Source organism: Schistocerca americana, chromosome 6 (assembly GCF_021461395.2).
Source record: "Schistocerca americana isolate TAMUIC-IGC-003095 chromosome 6, iqSchAmer2.1, whole genome shotgun sequence".
Lineage (NCBI taxonomy): Eukaryota > Metazoa > Arthropoda > Insecta > Orthoptera > Acrididae > Schistocerca > Schistocerca americana.
In genome coordinates this window covers 409,253,391-409,276,111 of record NC_060124.1, presented here as the reverse complement: position 1 = coordinate 409,276,111, position 22,721 = coordinate 409,253,391, and the positions used below count along the sequence as shown (strand labels likewise).

Here is a 22,721-nt window from a genome sequence, read left to right as displayed (position 1 = left end):
CAAACACTCTGCATGAGAAATACACGAAAAGTTATCAGTGAAAAAACATTAAGATAGTTACATAAAGTGTACACCATAAAAATGGAAGTAGTATACACTCAATGAAAAACATCGATAACATTAAACAAAATGCAAATCATTAAAATCGAATATATGTAATACATTCACGTGTAAAATCTACACGAGATTTGTCACACATTGATCAAAATATCTGATCCACCTTATGTAATGACATTTGAGTGCAAACTAACAGTACACACCAAAGCCTTAAGCCTTAGGTAAAGGAGACTGCTGGTTGGCAGTACTACATGGTGGTTATGAAAGTCATATCTTTAAAAATATCAGAAGTATTGATACAATTCATTAATATAACAGTGTTAATTTTCTATTATATCCATTGCATCTATAAAAAACTGGATATGTAATAGACAAAATGTAAAACTCTTTGTTATTAGTATTATAATAATGAGGTGTATCCATACTTCTGTAAATTTTTAATTTTTTTTATTAATTTTTTAATTATATGACTGTCATATAACTGCAATATAGTAATGCCATGCAGCAGCTTTCTTTACCTAGTACTTTGGTCTGTACAGTTAAGACAGTCTGCATTCAAATGCTGTTACATAAGGTAGGCCACATACTCTGTATCCATGTTTGACGAATCTGATTTAGGTTTTGCATATTGATGTATTACACATATTCCATTTTTACAATGTGCATTTTACTGAATTGTATAAATGTTTTTTACTGTGTGTTTGCTTCTTCCGTTTTCACAGTGTTACATTTTATGTAAATGTCCTCATGTTTTTTCACTGATAACTTTTTGTGTATTTTGTGTATTTGAGAATGAATTAATGTTCAGATACATAAGACAAAATAAAATTAATAAATATGGTGGTCAAGATTAATATCAGTTTATGGGTGCAATAATAGTGCAACAATATTTAAACATTTATACAAAATAAATTGATTAAAAAGTTAGTAACAAAACATTTAAATAGGATAATTACACAAAAGGGTGCTCAAAAATACACAGAAGTATAAAGTGAAATAATAGCAATACTTTTCAATTATAATGCTGCAACCAGCTTGAGGAATTTATCAATTGTTCAAACCCCATGGTCTAGAAGGGACTGAGAATAATGCTAAAAATATACAAGCCATCAATGCTCTGAATATCACTAGCCAAAATGGAGTGCATATCTACAGACAAACTGAAGAACTGAGTGCAAGAGTCGAATAATAACCAAAGGCAAAATTCTAAGAAAAAACAAGAAAAAATTTTCACACTATATTTTATAAACAATTTATTAAATATTTGCATTTAATATCGACTGTAACCCAAAGTGAGTTATTGTGTAAGTTTCCTACATCTTATTTTATCCATAAAGACTATAAAAGGAGCAAAACATGTGATGGATTTACCCAGCTCCAGCATTCATTTATTAAGACTGACACATAGGGTCCACTGAACAGAATTTCGCTATCGGAAAGCAATTATTTATTCAACAATACAAAAAAATAAATAAAGTAGAAGAAATATATTTCAAACTATTTAAAGAATTATGAAAATCAAGAAAAAAGATGTTTCAGAAGACAGTCAAGACTTTAGTCATGTTCTTAGTAAAAATAGAAATAAATTATAGGAGACTATTTGTACAACTTCGTTTTGTGGCACAAACCAAAAGCACTTTAAAAGAAATTAGCACAAAAGTGGCCTAATCTGTGTGTATGTCAAAACTTCCAAAACATCCTACAGCATATGATTTTTCAAACCTCTTCAAATGATTAATCATTGTCAGATATTACCTCACAAGCTACACATTTGAGATCCATGTGTATCAGAGACACTTTTCTGCAAGTTTAATTGCAACTGCATATTTCTGGCTATTGAGAGGCAGTGCAATTTTGTAGAACATAGGTGCATGTAGCTTTGAAACTTGCTTATTTTTAACACCTCCCTCCCTTCATAGATGAATTTGTGATGTTTACTTATCATAAATGATTCACTGCCATTCTTCATCGCCTTCATAAAAAATGGTCACAGATGCTATTTAAAATCGATTATCATGTGCTACTGCACTTTCACTACTTCTTCTGGCACAAAAAATATACTATTTCTTCTTTTTGATCTTCCCTGTTTGGGAAAACACATGACAACAAGACATAAATGATTGGACACACCAAGGAAAATTTTAATTCTTCATAAATATACCTGATGCAGTCAGTGTACTCAAGTACTAAGCCATCAAATATTTTTATTCTTTATTGCACAGTTATCTGTGATGATATGCAGCACTTTTTATGTAATGATTTAAGACTGATACAGCTTCATTCACGTCTTTTTATAGCAGTGGAGACAGAGGCTAGTTTGACAGACAGCAAGAATCAGATACTTCCAGCTATTATTGACTTCTTGCACTCTACAAAAGCATCACTAAACTGAAATTTCATTTACCTATCACAATATGGAACATTTGTAAAAAATTTAATCACTAGATGACAGAGGAGAGCTGTACAGCCAAACTTAAGAAAAAATTCAGTTTTATGAAAGGTGGTTATTATCTGTAGAAATACACTATGGCCTCTACAGGGGAATGACTCAGTCATCACCTTTAATCAAATGATGCAGGAAACAAACATCACTACCTCCCCCCCACCACTCCCTCTCTCTCTCTCTCTCTCTCTCTCTCTCTCTCTCTCTCTCTCTCACACACACACACACACACACGTTTCATGCATCCAGCGCTACACTGACACAGTAGAACAACGGAAAGCTGTTGCAATGATCATTTATTTTCAGACAGCTAGTTTTGGTCAAACTATCATTTTCAAAGTCATCTAATAAGCATCCAATTGCATAAGAAACATTTTAACTGAAATGTGAATATTGCTGATGCCTAGATTAAAGAGTTGTAAATGAATGTTTTTAGTGGGCTAATACAACAACGAAAACAATAATTTTTTATAAATACAATGCAATTGGATAGACAGTAAAATCTAACCAGCAAACAGCAGCAAAACATGCACATAAAAGGAGGTTATAATTATGCAAGCTTTCGGAGCCAGTGGCTCTTCCTTCCTGCAGATGGGCTGAAAGGGAAGGAAGAGGGGTGAAGGAAAAGAACTGAAGAGGTCTATAAAAAGGGGTAGATTTTGAAAAAGTCACACAGAACCACAGGTCAGGGGAGACTTGCTGGACAGGATGAGAAGGAAAGTACCTCTTCCTAGACTTCTCTAGTCCTTTTCCTTGACCCCTCCTCTTTCCACTTCAATCTTTCTGATGGAAGGAGCAACTAGCTCCGTAAGCTTGCATAATTATAACCTCCGTTTATGTGTGCATTCTGCTGCCACTTGGCGAGTACATTTTTTATCTATTCAATTACACTATATTTCCAAAAGTTTTTAGAGGGATATAAATAATGGAAGGAGTAAAAATAATAACTCACTATACAGCTTAGACCTTGAGTAGGTAATAGACAAACAAATACGACTGAGAAAGGTGATGGCTTTCCAATGAATCCTTTTTACAAAAGCTAGCAATAGCCTCACTTTCGTTTATGTACCTATTAACAACTTGTGGCCTCAACTATTTGGCGTGTTGTTACTTTTAATCCTTCAATAATTTACGTCTAGTACAGACTGACAATGCTGACTGTCTACAGTATTAAATGTTTTGTCAAGGTATCAATAAAACTTACGTGGTAGATCATCTACATCCATCACTTCATCTGGTTCTTGTTTCACAACAACTTGATTCAATGGATTTATAACACACTCATCTGCATCACTACCTTCTTCCCGTTTAATAGATCTTGTAGCGAAGTCCCATGTGCTGGGTACCTGATTAGCTAACTCCTCTGCTTTCAGAGGCTTCTTGCGAATTTTTCGAACCTTTACATGAAATAGAACAAAATCTTAATTTCGGTTAGGTGTCACTGAACAACCTGTCTCTCTTAGATTACAAGTGCAGATATTAGTGCTTCATCATAGCTTACATAACTGACTCAATACAGTAAGTATTAAATAAATGGATAAATGTTTAACCATTTATCATTAAAATTTATCAACTGAAAATGGGTACTTACCTTCTTTTTGGGTTTTTTGAACTTTACTTCTACTTCTTCTGCAGTATAGTACTCCGATGCAAGCTGTGGTGCAGGAAGGACAAGGGATTCCACTCTTTTCTTTTGCAGGCGATTACGCACTGCCTCTAAGGCTTGCTTTTGTTTTTCTGCAGTCACATCTTCTCCTATGAAAAGAGAAAGACATCTGTGATGCACTTGAACAGATCACAAATAAAAATTTCCAGAGCCATACAGAGATTATTTTCTGTAAGAACCTGTTTACATCTCAGACTTCAGCAGTACTCAGAGTGAACTATGGTTATTAATTTTCTCATTATTGTAAAACTAACCTATTGCAAAACTTTGTTTCGTTGCACCCTTGATTTCCTCGTCATATTTACTTAGGATTTCTTTTCTCCTATAATTTCCAAATTCATCAAAACCTTCGTCTTCGTAAACATTATAGCCTCTCGAATTTGGTTTTAGTTTCTTATTTTCAACATTCTGCAAGAAAAGTGTATGAAGTATTAGGTACAAAACTTTAACACTCTAAAGCTGTGATGACCAGACAGGCTTTCAAACTTTACCTTCTCATAGCGTTCCTCATCCATGAGATTCACATTCACTAAAACATCGTCTTCCTCATCCAACACATCCTTGTCTTTAAGTGTCAGAATAACCTCTCTCTCTTCCATAAACCGGTCCTGAAAATGAAGAGAGTTTAGTAGATCCAATATTTAACTTCATCAACTGACCTAACATGTGCAAAATATGTTACATTCTTACAACAGCATGTTCAACACGAAGTCCTTGAAGATCCTTTGATGTATAGGCTTCTCGCTTTTCATTTCTTATCTCATCTTCCACCAAGTCTCCAACTCCAAACTCAGCATCAAGCTCTTCCAGCATTTTTGCCTGGGTACAGACAAAAAAGTGGGAAATAACAACAACAAAGATATGTGAAAGTACTGGTAATAAAAAAGCTACATAATAAATCATTATGTTGCAGCAAATGGCCACACCTGTTTCTCTGCTTTTTCCTTTTCTTGTTGTAGTTTTCTGTTCTTCTGCACCCAAGCTGCCACATCACTGTATTCTTCATCATCAGACTCTCCTAAGGGTTTTACTTTCAGCATCTTTGATTCTAAGAGCCTCCTTTCCCTGTGTTCCTGCACCTTCTGTCTGACTTTTTCAGTTTTCACCTTCTCTGTTATGCTTTCTAAAGAACAAAAAAAAAAAAAAAGTAAAATTAAAGTATATTTTCTGGACCACACACCATTTTGTTTGTTTTAACTGTTATAAGCTTTCTACGCCACTAACCTGCAGGCTTATGAACAAACTCCCCCATGTCTGTTCCACCAAGTGTTGCTCCCGATTCCTCTCTCTCTTTCATTTTTTCTTTCTGTTCGGCCGTTGGGGCAGCAGGTTCTACTGCCAATGGTTTCAACCCCAGTCGTGCTCGCAATCTATTTGTCTCTTCGATTGATAATGACTGGTAGGACTGAGTGTCAGTTGCAGGAGTAGCAGTGGCAGTGGCGGCATTAGTAGAAGCAGCAGCAGCAGCATCATTTTCTTTGCTCTTTGATAACGATATTGATGGCGGTGGTGGTGGTGAAGGTCTTGCCGAGATTTTTGGAGGGGGTGGTACAACCACAACATCATCATCTAAAAAGAATTTTTTTTTGTTCAATTGTTGAAAACAAAAACCACAACAGTGAAACAAATCAAATATATTTTTACTATGCTTTAAATACTTAAGTATTTTGTTGATTACAGAACTACAGAAACTGCAACACAAAAAGGCAGCAAGAACTGTAATAACATTAAATGTCATTGGTTCACACAGGTGGAGGTTTCATTGAGGTAAACAGAAAATGAAAAACTGGAAACACTGATTATTTCAGTTAACAAAATATTTCATTTTCATTAATGAGCTAATAAAATAAATATACACATATACATGCATAATATATATACAAATTCTACCCTATCAATTTAAAAAATAAAAAGTTATCTAATGGGAAACACAATTTCCACTCTAATGCTATGAACTTTCATTCCTTCAGGTATCCTCCTGGGCAATCTAATCAAAACCAACACAACATTCTGAACTTATTAAAAAAGAAAGAGCAGCAAGTGCAAATGCTGCAGTATGGAGAATTAAGTTACTTAAGAGGCCTTATAACATATGGTTTGTTTTCAAATGAAATAATTCAACAAAATATCTCTCAGAAAACAATATTTTCAGCAAAATTAAAATAAATCTAAAAATAAAAAGCTCAAACAGAAAACAGATAGAAAATTATTACTACCTAATACAGAGGCTTGTTTGAAATATGAGCTATGCTTAAGATGGAAATAGAACACTTTCAAATTAAATTAACGAAACAGGGAAGAGGAGACACCTGACAGGAATTTATGAAACAAAGTGAGCTTATAACTCGCTATGCAAGAGAAAACATTTTCCACATCAGTGACTCCATTGTTTCAGGCAGTGGTACCCTCATATACATCATTATTTATTTAATTGATCCTACTTTCTGCTACTCACTCGCCCATATCCACACACTGTGAATGCAATGGAAACACTTAAGTTAGTCCTTCACTATTTCAGAGGCTAGTACAGCATGCACACATTTACTGACTTTCATGTTCCTCAATATTAACCTGCACCCTATTACCAACATACTATATGCCAAAACACTTTCCTCACTTCCAACATTTAGTTTTACTAAAATCAAATGTTCTCATTTTTAATTAGTAAAAATGTTTCATTTCATTTGTATTATTATATTAAACATCAATACATAATTTACAAGTTCAAAGTACACTCAGTGTATGGCAGAGAATACACTCAACCATATTCCACCCACAAATATGCCCTAATCTCTCTTACAACATGTAAAGGATACATAGTTATTCACTAAATATGTGTGGCTTGGACAGTGGACAGACATGGAGAGGAAAAAAACAACCTGCCATCTGAAAGAGAGATGGAGAGAGAGAGAGAGAGAGAGAGAGAGAGAGAGAGAGAGAGAGAGCGAGCATGGATTCTGCATAACACCACTATTTGCTTTGTGTGCTGATAAACATATGACTAAAGCTGGAAGTTTAAAGTTAGGGACAAAATTTTTGAATAAGCTTGTAAAAGCACACTACTTACTTTGTGAAGAATTATGTAATTAGGAATACCATTCCCCTCATATTACACGTTCCTGAAGTGTGACCTACGACACAAATGGACTACTTGATATATGCCCAATGTGTGTGCTTTGGTGGCTCAACAATAAGTACCAGATTACAGAAGCCAAGACTCCATTGGACCCTAGGATTTTTTCTGACATTTAGTGTTTTTTTCACATCTGGCAGTTTTTGTTAAAGTGGAAAGTGCCAAGTTAGGAAATGGTTTGAAATCTAAATTAAACTGAAGTTTTCCTGTAAATGGCTAAAACAATTCAAAGATAGGAAGAAAGCAACAGCATACCACCTTCAACGAGACCACGCCTAGAAAAGCATTGTGGTATTCAAATTGACCTCCTAGTTGTGGATGATTTTATTTTCACACCAAATACAGAGTAAATTATAAGGCCATTATCACTAGATTACTTTGCAGTGTACTTTTAACCTCAAACTGCGTTGACTTCTCATTTCCTCATAATCATTCTGTCATCTCAATTTCTGAGGTGTAGTCCTAATATTCATGGAACAGGTGTGAAAATTACAATGATGTATACCTATATTCAATTATTTGGATTAGGTAAAACAATCTACAGTTAGAAAATGATGACCTGGCTGATTTTTGCACATATTTGCAAACTTATTAAGGTGCTCTGCAAATCAATGTTAAAGAGAACAAGATCACTCAGCCATAGTCAACAGAAAATAGGTGCCATAACACTGATGTGGTTCATCCACACATTTAATATCAAATTGCAAACAGAATCATTAGTTAGAATATGAAAGACAGAGGACATCAATGTAATATGCAGTGCTGTAATATTTTTGATTATTTTGCCATTTTTTATTTAATGAACACAGCATAATAATGCAAGTCCATCACACTGATGCTGGGCTATCAAAGTGTTGGAGAAATGTATAAGCACCATCTGATGTTACTACCACGAAAAACACATGAGTGGGGGTAGTTTATTTGGAAACAAGCATTCAATGTCCAGTGACAAATCTATTTTAAAAGTTATCCAAAAACAAATTAACCTGAAAACTAAAATATTGAGTAGTACATTTACATGTTCATAGATGAAATAAGAAATGAAACACAGGAAATTTGTGTGTGTTCAATAAATGACATTTCCATGTTTGGAAGGTTTTGTACAGTGAACATGGGAAGTACTAGGTTGTATCCTATGTTCAGTATAGAAGCCATAGAGGTCATTGTAAAATCTAAGTTTCTAATGTGTTTCTATAATGTTCCAGTTTTAGCAGGAAGTTTGACAAGTTTAATAACTTTTACTGTATAATTTAAACTGCATGAGTTTTTTTAGTTCTCCAGTCCTTCTATGTATGAATGATGTACTAAACCGTTTTCAAAATCTATGTAGATTAACAGATCTACTAATCACACAGAAGGCAGCTAAGAAAACAGCTTTTTTTGACTTGTTCTGCAGAATAATACCAGGTCCTCCAATTAATTGAAAACAGGTTTAAAGGGTATTTTCCTAGCACTCATGACTACAAACACAATTTGAATAATCTGCAGTGTGTTAGATAATGTTTCAAACCAAGCTGCCTTCCCACTAACATACTAACGAACAAAGGCTGGCAGAGTTAAAGGAAACTTTTTCAAAATGATTTTTCTCCATTCCTAGAGAAAGGGGGGCTCGAGAGGGAGGGAGGGAGGGGGGGGGGGGGAGCGAGGGGGGGGGACGAGTTATTTCAGTGATGACAAAGTACGCCCATGGACATGAATAATACTACAGGTGTGTTACAAATGGAATTCTCAGTAGACCTAAATCAATGACAATGTGCAGCGGCATAAATATGTAAAGATGCAAGTGTAATAGAAATAAAAGAAAACTTAAGTTTTTGATGTAAGTAACACTGTCTACGTAGGAGTTAGGAAAGTTGATATAACTTATTTGCAGCATCTCTGCAGACTGCGCACATTGCAGGACCTTTTGCAGTTCTTCTGATGGGAAGTTCTGGTATGTTTGGTTTACGAAGAAGATGTTGTGTCACACGAATTTAACTAAGTTCTGGAGTTGACAAACACCTGTGTCAAGACTTTAGCAGAAAACGCTAAGATTACAGATGTGCTGGTACACTCCAGTGGATTCTAAACAAGTATTAAGTCAATTAAAAATAGTTCTTCAGAAATACTTTAACTGCTATGTATTTCCACTTTTTAAATATAAGTAATAAGTCTGGGCTTAGCAGCCAGAGATAGCAGTCAGGAGTGCAAATTGTGTGTGTGTGTGTGTGTGTGTGTGTGTGTGTGTGTGGCTGTGTGGGTGTGTGGGTGTGTGGGTGTGTGGGTGAGCGCGCATGCACGTGTGTTCTTTTTATTGTGCCTATTTACAACTCAACATCTCTGCTATATGGTGAGCAGCAATCTATCCTTTTCATAATATTATCCTTATTCCATCTTGGATTCGCCTTTGTTCGATTCTGCCTAATATGTTAGCCTATAGTAACTGGTTTTGTCAGTTCTCCCTTGGTGATGATGATGAGGTCCCATACTCCAAAGAGCGTAGGGGACGATGCAGGAGACCTGCACCGCCGTACTAGGCAAGGTCCTAGTGGAGGTGGTTTGCCATTGCCTTCCTCCGACCGAAATGAGGATGAATGATGATGATGATGATGACACAACAACACCCAGTCATCTCGAGGCAGGGAAAATCCCTGACCCCGCCGGGAATCGAACCCGGGACCCCGTGCATGGGAAGAGAGAACGCTACCGCAAAGTAATCTAGTGATGTAATGGCCTTATAATTTACATTGTATTTGGTTTGAAAATAAAATCATCCACAACTTGGTGTGTAGCTACTATCCACTAGCTATAAAATAATGACTACATATCAGAAAATTAATTTCATATAACTTAACTGCTCAGCAGTTTCTTTGAAAAATGGTGTAAGCTGAATTTCATCAGTGCTCCCTTGAAATACAATTTCCAGCCCCACTTGACCATGTTTGCACTAATACAGATAAAATTTACAGTAGCAGTTCACTCTTGAAATAAAGAGTGTCTAGCACAACAAGAAGTAATTGCCAGAGATGAAGAGAAATTTGCATTATCAAGTTTCTTTGTCAGACATTATTAAGCATATATTCTACTAATTCTGCCATCATGCTTAACCAACAAGATATAAGAATAAATGCTGAGAAATAACTCAACTCTTATTCACTAACTGCTCATAATAGTTGGAAAGGTTGCACTTATTGCTGACAGCAACATGAAACTGTGGACACTAAGTTTCAACATTAAGGGAAAAGAGGCTTGATTATTGGTCAACTGAAGAAGAGAAAAGGATAGGGTGCAAAGAAAACTGAAGGTAATGATGAAAATAGTTCTCAAATTTACCCTTCCAAAAACTTATCTTCTCTGTTACACTCTTCCCCCTTTCTCCTGTTACTAATTCTTTCTGCAGTTAAGCATTTTCTTTTCTTTTTCAAATAGTTACTGCATGTGTCTTAGTTTTAATATCTACTGCTGTTCATGACAATTTTGAATAAGCACTTCCAAATACTGTAATCACAATTTGTTTCATCTTTATAGTCACTTCCAAAGTCATTTTACACTTCAATAAGAAGGTGTGACCATCAAGAAGTTGCAATGTGAGTTGCCTGTATTCAGTGACTAGTTTCAATAGCATTATCATCATCCTGTTGAATGTAATTGAGTCATACTGGCTAACTAAGGCATGCCACTACCATCATGTGTACATGATGAGAATGGCTTTAATCAAATGATAATTCTATTGAAACTGGTTGCTGAATAAAGTGAAGTCATATTGCAGCTTCCTAGCCATCACAGTTTTCTTACTGAAATACCTATACTCTGGAACACTATCTACAGTAAGTCGAATATTACACGACCAAGCAAAACATGCTTTATACATCTACCAACACAAAAGATTGGAAATGAAGACAATGGCTCACCAAAGTTAACCAGTATGGTTAAATTGCATTCAACAAGATAAAAATTCTATAAACAGGTCATAAATAATGTTATACTGCAGCTCCTCAAAGATCATGTCTCCCTTTTTCAAATCGTTGGAAGCTGTGAAGCACCACCATACACAATACACTTCAGTATCAGTCTGTTTAATCTTAATAACCAATCATGAACCCTGGAAGGTTCTGGGTGGAATACAAATAACAGAAGGTGTAAAAGGTAATTTGTCACTGTACAGTTGATGTGCTGGGCATAAGTCACATAATTCAAAACAGAAATTACTGTTCTTATGCTTTCTGACAATGTCCTTCCCAGTAGTTAACTTTTGTCAAACTGTTATTATCCAAAAGCTTAGTGGAGATTTCAATTTTTTTGTACCCCTAGGCCAGTTACCTATAATCCTCACACCATTTGTGAGTTCTGATACAAAATTGAATGAAATCTGTTCTAAGAGTGAAGAGACAAAAAATGATACTAGCTTTAATTTGCCATGGAACTTTTTAGAAGACCATGGTGATAAGAATAAATTTGATTAATTCAAAAGGAATTTTTTCTACAAAAAAACACATTTTTGTTTTCTTACTCACAAACGAAGCTTTCCTACCCTCCAACCCTAAGGAATTTTACAACTTAAAGATAAGAAAAGACACTTACATGAGAAAGCATACCTTTGTGCAGTGGTAATTAAGTCAGTACATGTAATTAATAACAGGACAAAGGGATCAATTGTCCTCTGTTCAAGCTTTGACCCCATCCCATGATGGAACATCTGCCACATTCATGCATATATTCTTTACTCCAGAGACTGACCAATTCTTTATCACAGGCCACAAAAATGCAGGCCTCATCTGTGCAAATACACCCTATTACCATAAAAATCTTGCTTGTTTAATAGAACATGATGGAACCAATCAAATGACAGCATCTACTACCCATAAATAGCTTAAAATAGCCAGTTGTGAAATTTCTATAGTACTTCTCATAACCTGTTCCAAAACGTTGCCGATGGTGGAAATGGGGGCATTTGGCAGACAAATGACTACTGTCATTACAAACAAGTCATTACACAAAAAAAAAACTAGAAGAAAACAATCATGGCCATAGCACAAATAGCAACCAGAATCCCGGAGTAATTTGGGGTAGGAAACTGGTAACAGCCAGTGTGTCAAATAACTGAACTGGATTTGAAGATGACTTCTTCTGCCTAAATGTCCAATATTTTATTACTGGATGTCCTCCTCCCAAAAATGTGATTACACAGTTCAAAATGTGCTCACTATGCATGATGACCTGGATCAGTTGCGTCTACAAAATCCTCTCTATACATACATAACAAAATCTAATGACCTAGATCAAATTTAATTCTGCTTCTACTAAACCACAAATACCCCATATATCACAATGAATGATAAAGACAGAACTCCTGAAATAGTGTTGCCAAAGGAATATATCACACATAAAAGAACAAAACTAAACAATGAGAACTGTGACCTGCTTTAATTGTGTAGGATTAATAGTTTTAAACTATCATATATGTACTACATAGACATTGCTGCATAATAGTTTCTTCCACTCAACATATATTTATCACATAACAAATCATCATAAGCATTGGATGCTTAAATGTGAGGAAAGTCTAGTAAATCGTTTGTAGGCATTCAAAAATGTTTGCCTTATGAAGTTAACATGGCTCCCTGCAATGAATGCTTGCCTACAGAAATCATCATCTCTGCTCCATAAAGATGGCCAGAAGTATTGATTCTGATACCCAATTCACTGTGTCACCCACTGACTACTGAATTATACATATCAAATGCACTAAGACAAGTAATATTAAGTGAAATTACACAAATTATGATTGAAGTCCACATGGAACCAATGAATAGTATTTCAAAATTGATATAAAAACTCTTACAAGTTCACAAAAAAACCTGTCTCCAAAGCAGACTAGACAGTGCGGTGGAAGGAAGGAAGACAGAATAACCAACTGCTGTTCAATACAATCCAAGAATGATTATTCCACATTTCATAATTACAGCTAAGTGATCTGCAGCACAGTGATTTATTCCATCTCTGGTCATGCATGAACCACCTGAATTTCACAATGATCTCTAAATGAGTAACTGCATTAGGACAAGATCTAAATGTAAAACCATTAATGAAGTCTTTAGCTTTCAAGATTTCAACATGTACTATACCTTGAACACATCCGTCTTAGACAGGCTTTCACAGAGGAGGCCCTGAAGGCACTGTCTTGATGAAGAACTTTTCTGAAATAGGACAAAAAAGCAGGCAAAATTACAGCCTTCTTTATAAACGGCCAGCTAACATATGTGACTCAAACAAACAGTTCAAATAATTATTTTCTTGTAACTATGAATTTACATTAGCATTGAGTTCGAGACAGATATGCTAGCTGGCCTTCATTTTTACAGCAATTAATAAATGCACTCTGTAAGTGTGGAGTGGGAGGGGTGGGGGTGGACACCTGTGTGAACCATGTCTTATTCTAATACATCAGGAAAAGTATACATTGCAGTGTAAAACAGTACATGTAACAAATAATCATGAATACATGACTGGATATTGGTTTCACAACATGCGTAAAAAGTTGCAGTATTTGTCCATAATGACTGTATATCCTGTACTGAAAGATTTAAATTCAAGTAGGATAACAATGGCCCCAACAAACACTTGACTGTGACTCCACAGGGCTTTGCTGGTTTTTCACATTATTACTATATCTTCTTCACTTTTTACTACTCTCTTCTTTCTTTGTCACTATCTTCTCAGAAGTCTTTGGTCAAAGGAACTAAAGATTTGTCACTCAATTCAGACACTACAGCTCTTGGATATAATGATAATGGTAATAAAAAGAAACTTTCATTGCCTATACCTTCACTTTTCTTAAGTTTTCTGTGCAGTAAAGATGTGAATAACAATTAACAAAAAATGATATTGTATATCTACTCACTCTCTAGTTTTGTGTATGTATGCGCGCGCGCGCGTGTGTGTGTGTGTGTGTGTGTGTGTGTCTGTGTGTGTGTGTGCGTGTTTCTTCCAAGTACAAAGCAAACTTGATAAATACAGTAACTGTGTCATTGAATTAACATAAAAAGTTACAGAGGCAAACATACAGATGAAATTTGAGTTAAGAATTCAATTGTTTCATATTTCTTCATTCAAAAATTTGATTTTCCATATGTTCCACCTTGAGCGAACACAATTTCTTCTTTTTTTTATTCACGCATGTTTAACTCAAATTACAGCAATATCAGTAGGTTTATTTTCTTTCTTCTTAGCACATGCTGTAGCTTTGTGTTAAAAAAACTGATGATTCTACGAATTTGTGGAACATGTCTGGGTGAAAAGATGAAAACAATGTGTTTCTTTCCCTTCTTTTTTTAAAGGCAGAACCATACAAAATCAAATTTATCTGTAAGCAAACACAGATACAAAGAGCAAACTTGAAACTCAAGATAACTTTTCATTCCTGTATGTACTATGGCCTTGCTGTGCTGGTACTGCGAACGACTGAAAGCAAGGGGAAACTACAGCCGTAATTTTTCCCCAGGACATGCAGCTTTACTGTATGATTAAATGATGATGGCGTCCTCTTGGGTAAAATAGTCCCCCATTCGGATCTCCGGGCGGGGACTACTCAAGAGGACATCGTTATCAGGAGAAAGAAAACTGGCATTCTACGGATCGGAGCGTGGAATGTCAGATCCCTTAATCGGGCAGGTAGGTTAGAAAATTTAAAAAGGGAAATGGATAGGTTAAAGTTAGATATAGTGGGAATTAGTGAAGTTCGGTGGCAGGAGGAACAAGACTTTTGGTCAGGTGATAACAGGGTTATAAATACAAAATCAAATAGGGGTAATGCAGGAGTAGGTTTAATAATGAATAAAAAAATAGGAGTGCAGGTTAGCTACTACAAACAGCATAGTGAACGCATTATTGTGGCCAAGATAGACACAAGGCCCATGCCTACTACAGTAGTACACGTTTATATGCCAACTAGCTCTGCAGATGATGAAGAAATTGATGAAATGTATGACGAGATAAAAGAAATTATTCAGGTAGTGAAGGGAGACGAAAATTTAATAGTCATGGGTGACTGGAATTCGTCAGTAGGAAAAGGGAGAGAAGGAAATATAGTAGGTGAATATGGATTGGGGGGAAGAAATGAAAGAGGAAGCCGCCTTGTAGAATTTTGCACAGAGCATAACTTAATCATAGCTAACACTTGGTTCAAGAATCATGAAAGAAGGTTATATACCTGGAAGAATCCTGGAGATACTAAAAGGTATCAGATAGATTACATAATGGTAAGACAGAGATTTAGGAACCAGGTTTTAAATTGTAAGACATTTCCAGGGGCAGATGTGGATTCTGACCACAATCTAGTGGTTATGAACTGCAGATTGAAAGTGAAGAAACTGCAAAAAGGCGGGAATTTAAGGAGATGGGACCTGGCTAAACTGAAAGAACCAGAGGTTGTAGAGAGCTTCGGGGAGAGCATAAGGGAACAATTGACAGGAATGGGGGAAAGAAATACAGTAGAAGAAGAATGGGTAGCTCTGAGGGATGAAGTAGTGAAGGCAGCAGAGGATCAAGCAGGTAAAAAGACGAGGGCTAATAGAAATCCTTGGGTAACAGAAGAAATATTGAATTTAATTGATGAAAGGAGAAAATATAAAAATGCAGTAAATGAAGCAGGCAAAAAGGAATACAAACGTCTCAAAAATGAGATTGACAGGAAGTGCAAAATGGCTAAGCAGGGATGGCTAGAGTACAAATGTAAGGATGTAGAGGCTTGTCTCACTAGGGGTAAGATAGATACCGCCTACAGGAAAATTAAAGAGGCCTTTGGAGAGAAGAGAACCACTTGTGTGAATATCAAGAGCTCAGATGGCAACCCAGTTCTAAGCAAAGAAGGGAAGGCAGAAAGGTGGAAGGAGTATATAGAGGGTTTATACAAGGGCGATGTACTTGAGGACAATATTATGGAAATGGAAGAGGATGTAGATGAAGATGAAATGGGAGATGAGATACTGCGTGAAGAGTTTGACAGAGCACTGAAAGACCTGAGTCGAAACAAGGCCCCGGGAGTAGACAACATTCTATTAGAACTACTGATGGCCTTGGGAGAGCCAGTCATGACAAAACTCTACCATCTGGTGTGCAAGATGTATGAGACAGGCAAAATACCCACACACTTCAAGAAGAATATAATAATTCCAATCCCAAAGAAAGCAGGTGTTGGCAGATGTGAAAATTACCGAACTATCAGTTTAATAAGTCACAGCTGCAAAATACTAACGCGAATTCTTTACAGACGAATGGAAAAACTGGTAGAAGAGGACCTCGGGGAGGATCAGTTTGGATTCCGTAGAAATGTTGGAACACGTGAGGCAATACTAACCTTACTACTTATCTTAGAAGAAAGATTAAGGAAAGGCAAACCTACGTTTCTAGCATTTGTAGACTTAGAGAAAGCTTTTGACAATGTTGATTGGAATACTCTCTTTCAAATTCTGAAGGTGGCAGGGGTAAAATACAGGGACCGAAAGGCTATTTACAATTTGTACAGAAACCAGATGGCAGTTATAAGAGTCGAGGGGCATGAAAGGGAAGCAGTGGTTGGGAAAGGAGTGAGACAGGGTTGTAGCCTCTCCCCGATGTTATTCAATCTGTATATTGAGCAAGCAGTAAAGGAAACAAAAGAAAAATTCGGAGTAGGTATTAAAATTCATGGAGAAGAAGTAAAAACTTTGAGGTTTGCCGATGACATTGTAATTCTGTCAGAGACAGCAAAGGACTTGGAAGAGCAGTTGAATGGAATGGACAGTGTCTTGAAAGGAGGATATAAGATGAACATCAACAAAAGCAAAACGAGGATAATGGAATGTAGTCAAATTAAATCGGGTGATGCTGAGGGGATTAGATTAGGAAATGAGACACTTAAAGTAGTAAAGGAGTTTTGCTATTTAGGGAGTAAAATAACTGATGATGGTCGAAGTAGAGAGGATATAAAATGTAGACTGGCAACGGCAAGGAAATCGTTTCTGAAGAAGAGAAATTTGTTAACATCGAGTATAGATTTAAGCGTCAGGAAGTTGTTTCTGAAAGTATTTGTGTGGAGTGTAGCCATGTATGGAAGTGAAACATGGGCGATAACCAGTTTGGACAAGAAGAGAATAGAAGCTTTCGAAATGTGGTGCTACAGAAGAATGCTGAAGATAAGGTGGGTAGATCATGTAACTAATGAGGAGGTATTGAATAGGATTGGGGAGAAGAGAAGTTTGTGGCACAACTTGACTAGAAGAAGGGATCGGTTGGTAGGACATGTTTTGAGGCATCAAGGGATCACAAATTTAGCATTGGAGGGCAGCGTGGAGGGTAAAAATCGTAGAGGGAGACCAAGAGATCAATACACTAAGCAGATTCAGAAGGATGTAGGTTGCAGAAGGTACTGGGAGATGAAGAAGCTTGCACAGGATAGAGTAGCATGGAGAGCTGCATCAAACCAGTCTCAGGACTGAAGACCACAACAACAACAACATGTACTATGGCATAACATTTATGAGGAACTGTGAATTTATTAGAACAAAGTACTCTCCACAAACAAATTTAATAATTTTGCATCGAGTTCATAAGCTTGTGTCTGTTTGTAACATTTGTTAAGAGCACAGAAACATGTAACAGAAAAAAAATATTCACACTAGGTTTGAGATTTTTTCCAGTAAAAAGTACACACATTCACAACACGCCAACAGCTATGGTGAAACTGATGGGTTACTGTTTACTGAAAGTTGTTACTTGGGTGGAGAAGGGATAGTGTAGGACGCACTATGCATGGAGAGGATAGTGGAACATAGCGAGTCATGCCTTTTGACAGATGCATAATATGAAAGGTGTTCTGAAGGTAGAGCATATAAGACATACAAGCATATAAGACATACAGAGGTAGTGAGTGGGGTGGGGAGGGGAGGGGGAGACGAAAGGTGATAGGAAGAGGAGGGTGAAAATGAAGAGGGAGCTGTGGCAAACCACAAACTTGACCATCCAGTTTCCAAATGTGCTGACCGCCATAACACAAATGATTTCAACAGCTGTTTTACTATTTGGTCTATTTGGACACATGCCTTCCAGCACTAGTTTCTCTAAACTATGCAGACGGGAATTTCCTCTCAAGCATATCCTGTGCTCTCACTTTTCCCCTGGCCAAAACCTCCACCAACCTCTTCCTCACTGCCTCACCATTCCTTTCCCTTTTTTCCTTCTGTCCACACCACTCCACTTCCATCCACAAAGTGAACTGCCTTTCTCACCACTATCCCTCCCCCCATCTCCCGTTGCGGTTATCTCCCTCCCCCCTCCCCCTTTCCCACCCCTCTCCTTTTCTCTCACTTCATCACCACAAACCTTCCACCCTCACCCCTACTCACTGTATGTCTTACATTCTCCACCGTCTTAACTCCTCTCGTAGAGCTGTGAAACCTCTGAGTAAAGTGTCACAAGATTACCTCACCCTCTATTCCACTTCCCCTCCTTGCCTCATGTGTTCTTCCCTTCTTCCCCCCCCCCCCCCTTCACCTAAGCAACTGTTTCAATAACCAGTCTCCAGGTGGCGGTTGGAGTGTGTGCACTCCACACATTAGTCCACTATAGGTGAGTAGTTGTCTTTCCCTTATTTTATATACTGTTCCATCCAGGATTCCCATCACCTTTGTATAATGATTGTAACACTATTTTATAGCAAAGGGGCCCAACAGGAATTATAATTTTTTTTAATTATTTCTATTTGATGCACTGGCTGTTACTGTTAGGATTGAACTATCGTTATATTGTTCACAAATACATAGTTTTCACTGTGTAGCCATTCTTAGGTAAAAAAGTATAACCCATTAACAAACATACTCATCTACATCACACAATTTTAGAAGCACAGTGTGATTGGCCACACTTAGAGATACAGGAACAATTCCGGGTGTAACAAATATAGATACACAGCATAGTCACAAGTCCTGTCTGTAACCAACTACACAATGCTTTTAAAATTAAGTGACACGGAAAAATATGATGAATATAAGCCAAGTACATGCACTTAATGGGTTATATCTTACACTTAAGAATCGTTCCATGCACAAAACCACATGGTAGCAAGTAATATAAAATTAAATGACAGTTCAAACCAAACAATAGCCACTAGTAGAGTAAATTGATATCATTTAAGAAACTAACAGTGTTACACTACATTTATTCCCCAAAGAATTACAGCAGCAAATCATTCCAACTTGCATGATTTGTTGAATCTAACATCTGATAATAAAAGGCCTGAAGCATGCAGTCCACATAATTTTTTTAATCTTTTTTATAATTAATCCATTATAGTACAATGTATGGCAAAGAGCAAAGATGTGTTTGAAAGAAGATTTAAATCACTTCCTGTTGACAATTATTCTTACAATAAGAGTTCAATAAAAATGGTGCAGTAGATAGAATAAGGGGCAATGATGCCCCCCCCCCCCCCCCACACACACACACACACATTCAATTTTTGAGAGTATTGAAGTTGTTCACATTAAAATATGGGAATTATTAGTGGTAGTGAATATGAGATGAAATTTTGCCTGTTGAACATTTACAATGCCTGTTATGATTGCAAAGGCAGCAGCGAGAAGCGCCACAACATCTATAATTGTCAATGCAAAGTTGAGCTTCTGCTCCCTACTTGTTACTGGTACACTTTGTCTGCTGTCTTATGTTTACGACTGCTGCCAGCTGATCTCACAGCTGCAGCACTGTAGCAGTATGGTAAACACGTGTGTGGCAACTGAAAAATAAATAGTGTAACAAGTGTGTTTCAACATGAATAACTGTATGATATGCTTTCACATAATCTTGTTACTTCTGTGTGTAACTTATACCACAGCTGCTCCTTATGTACATGCATGCATGCCTAAGTGGCATCATTTTTATTGCTGACAGACAACGTTCCCCCTCGTATGTACCTCCTCAGCATGGGACAGAGCTGTCCTTCCAGCCTTCTCTGCATGCTACATTCCGCTGAGGTTGAAGCGTAACTTGAATCGACAGCTTATACTGATTTCTATCGAATCTACAGAGTGTCTTAAGCAATATAGTAACTACCAAAAACTAGAAGGCTTTTAATGCTTTAGATGCTAGAGGGCCTCAGAGTTATATCTTGGTGATATAACAATGGTACACCTAATACACAAGTTGAACCTATTTCCAATGGTAACACAAAACCCTGGGGCTGCATCTTCGGATAACTGACCAACCACTAAGTGTGTGTTTGTTTACATGAGGGTTAAATGACAAGGTGTAGGTTTTAACACTGATAGCAATACTGGAGTTGTAGTACTTAGTGTGACTACGATTGTCTTGATTGTCCGGTTCACCTGAAATGATTCTTCAGGGTAAGTTTTTTAATTTATATTTTGGAAGAGTGAAGTGTTATTAAATAACTGGGTTAAAATCATCCTTACCTTACATGACAATAAACCTACTTTTGTATCATGCCTTCAATATTAAGGTTACGGGGTTACCATTTAAATAAATCATATATACTTTATTTCTGGTGGCCTTTTGAATGTATTAGAAATAAGAGTAATGCTGCAGAAGACACACACGTTGGGGAAAAAATACTTTAGAGTGGAAATTTGACTTCAGAGACAAAAACTGTGTTCGAGAGGTGCCATGAAAGTAGCTGAACACCCTAGAAAATTCGAAATTCTGAGGTCTGATGCTACAAAAATATTGAGGATTGTTTTTGAGTGAGTAACTGAAATTTGCCAACAGCTACACGCATCAATCTTGGTTCCCCCAAGTAGTTACGATCCAAAAGAATAGACTAAACAACTTGATGCGTGAAACCGAAGAGCCTACTGAGGGGCGGTCTTTAACCCATTTTTAGGTTGTTTTTATAAAAGAGTTGAAGTTTACAGAGCTAAGAATGTTCTGTCTGGATTTTCCCCACTTCTAAAAACAAATAATGCACGTTGCTTCCACATTTTATTTAAGTTTGTGATTGTGTTTTAGCCTTCCACAGAAAACTTAACGAATTAGCCCTCTTCTCCATTCATGGTTCAATATCTCTTACATCACTTGAGGTCAAAGACAACCTTGCCAAGAGAAAGAAAAAGCTGGATATGTCTTTCCAAGGAAGATGCTTATTACTTCCTGGTACCCACTTTTTATTATTTCAGCCAAAATTTATTTATTTATTCATCTGTGGAATAATATGCTTAGTGCGGATGTAGTCAATACTTCATACAATGCTAAATCTTTCAGAAATACTAATCCTCAAGTTGAATAACGGACTGCCATATATTCGGACGCGTGCCATATTTTGTAAATTGCTTTCTTTCCAGATCAACTATTCTAAGAAAAAAAGCATTTTATGTTGACTGTCGCATAATTTGCAGGTTACATAAATGCCCTATTTTGGCTACAATGTGTTTGTTAAAACACTGTTTGATCTTTTCTGGGAAGATCTATCTGAATTTGAAATCATAGAGCGTTCTATGTAACTGTTTTAAAAAGGCAAATGTAAACTGATTCTGATATGTCTAGGATTTTATGTGATCAATAAAAATGTTTCCTGTATGTTGCTGCACACCTCTCAGTCCCGCACCACAACTCCTAACGACAGTAAAACCCCGAATTGCTTTTAACGAATATTTAAGTCCGCTCTTAAGAAATAAACATGAAAAATTCTGCAACTTAAAATCCAGTTTCACGCAATTTTTAACATGTCTGAAGGAGTTTCTCATTTATTTCAGTTATGTTGTATGACGGCAGTGTGGTGCAGTCGACACATATATGGATCGAATTTTACTGTAGCGACACTGGAAAAAGCGTTAAACGAATCAGAAAGTGTTAGGTTAGTTCAAGTAACTTTTTCACAAGTCACATCCGAGTGAATCCTTTCTCAAACTGTCTCCTGTGTACATGCGCGGTTTCGCAATGGTTTCGACCGTTGGAACCCTTCGAGTTTAAAAAACAACACACGTTTCGTTGTCTGGCCACCATCAACGTTAGCTGACATATTGCTCTCTTCGAGTTCCTCAAATGTTTCTCATGTAAATAATGGAACTGTGCACCAGGTCCTTTTTTTTCTTCCTTGTTAGCACTATGCGTTTTGAAAATTTACTCTCATTGTAGGGTGCCCATTTCATTATTAAAAAAAATAACGGGACATTTTAAGAAGTTAAGAAAGAGCCTGGGGCGACTGAGGAAATGGGAAATGGCTTTAACGTCGCTCCCAGTCAGTCACCGCACCGAGTGTCAACTTTGTTTGCGCACCGCACGTAGCACCTTTGCATCACGCACTCAGGTGATCCAAATGACATTTTACAATTATTCTGCTGCACTGTCATGCTACTTTTCACTTTTATGCATTGTATCAAGAAATAAATTTTCGTTTCAACACTCACGTGATGTTTCTTCGTATTAACATGAGTCATCTCAGGACTTTCACCACG

At 36.8% G+C, this 22,721-nt stretch overlaps 1 protein-coding gene across 2 annotated transcripts in view; it reads right to left on the bottom strand.

The window, feature by feature from the left end:
- LOC124619865 (U4/U6.U5 tri-snRNP-associated protein 1) overlaps nt 1–22,721 on the bottom strand; it is a 71,783-nt gene that overhangs the window by 27,812 nt on the left and 21,250 nt on the right. For both annotated transcript variants that reach the window (XR_006980152.1, XM_047146484.1), the window contains exons 2-8: nt 5,391–5,735; nt 5,093–5,289; nt 4,857–4,985; nt 4,658–4,774; nt 4,421–4,574; nt 4,092–4,255; nt 3,705–3,897 (exon numbers count right to left, since the gene is read on the bottom strand). Coding sequence is in view for 1 of the 2 variants with exons in the window: in XM_047146484.1 (XP_047002440.1) it covers nt 3,705–3,897; nt 4,092–4,255; nt 4,421–4,574; nt 4,658–4,774; nt 4,857–4,985; nt 5,093–5,289; nt 5,391–5,735 (1,299 nt within the window). In the remaining variant the exon portion in view is untranslated. The remainder of the gene's footprint in view (nt 1–3,704; nt 3,898–4,091; nt 4,256–4,420; nt 4,575–4,657; nt 4,775–4,856; nt 4,986–5,092; nt 5,290–5,390; nt 5,736–22,721) is intronic.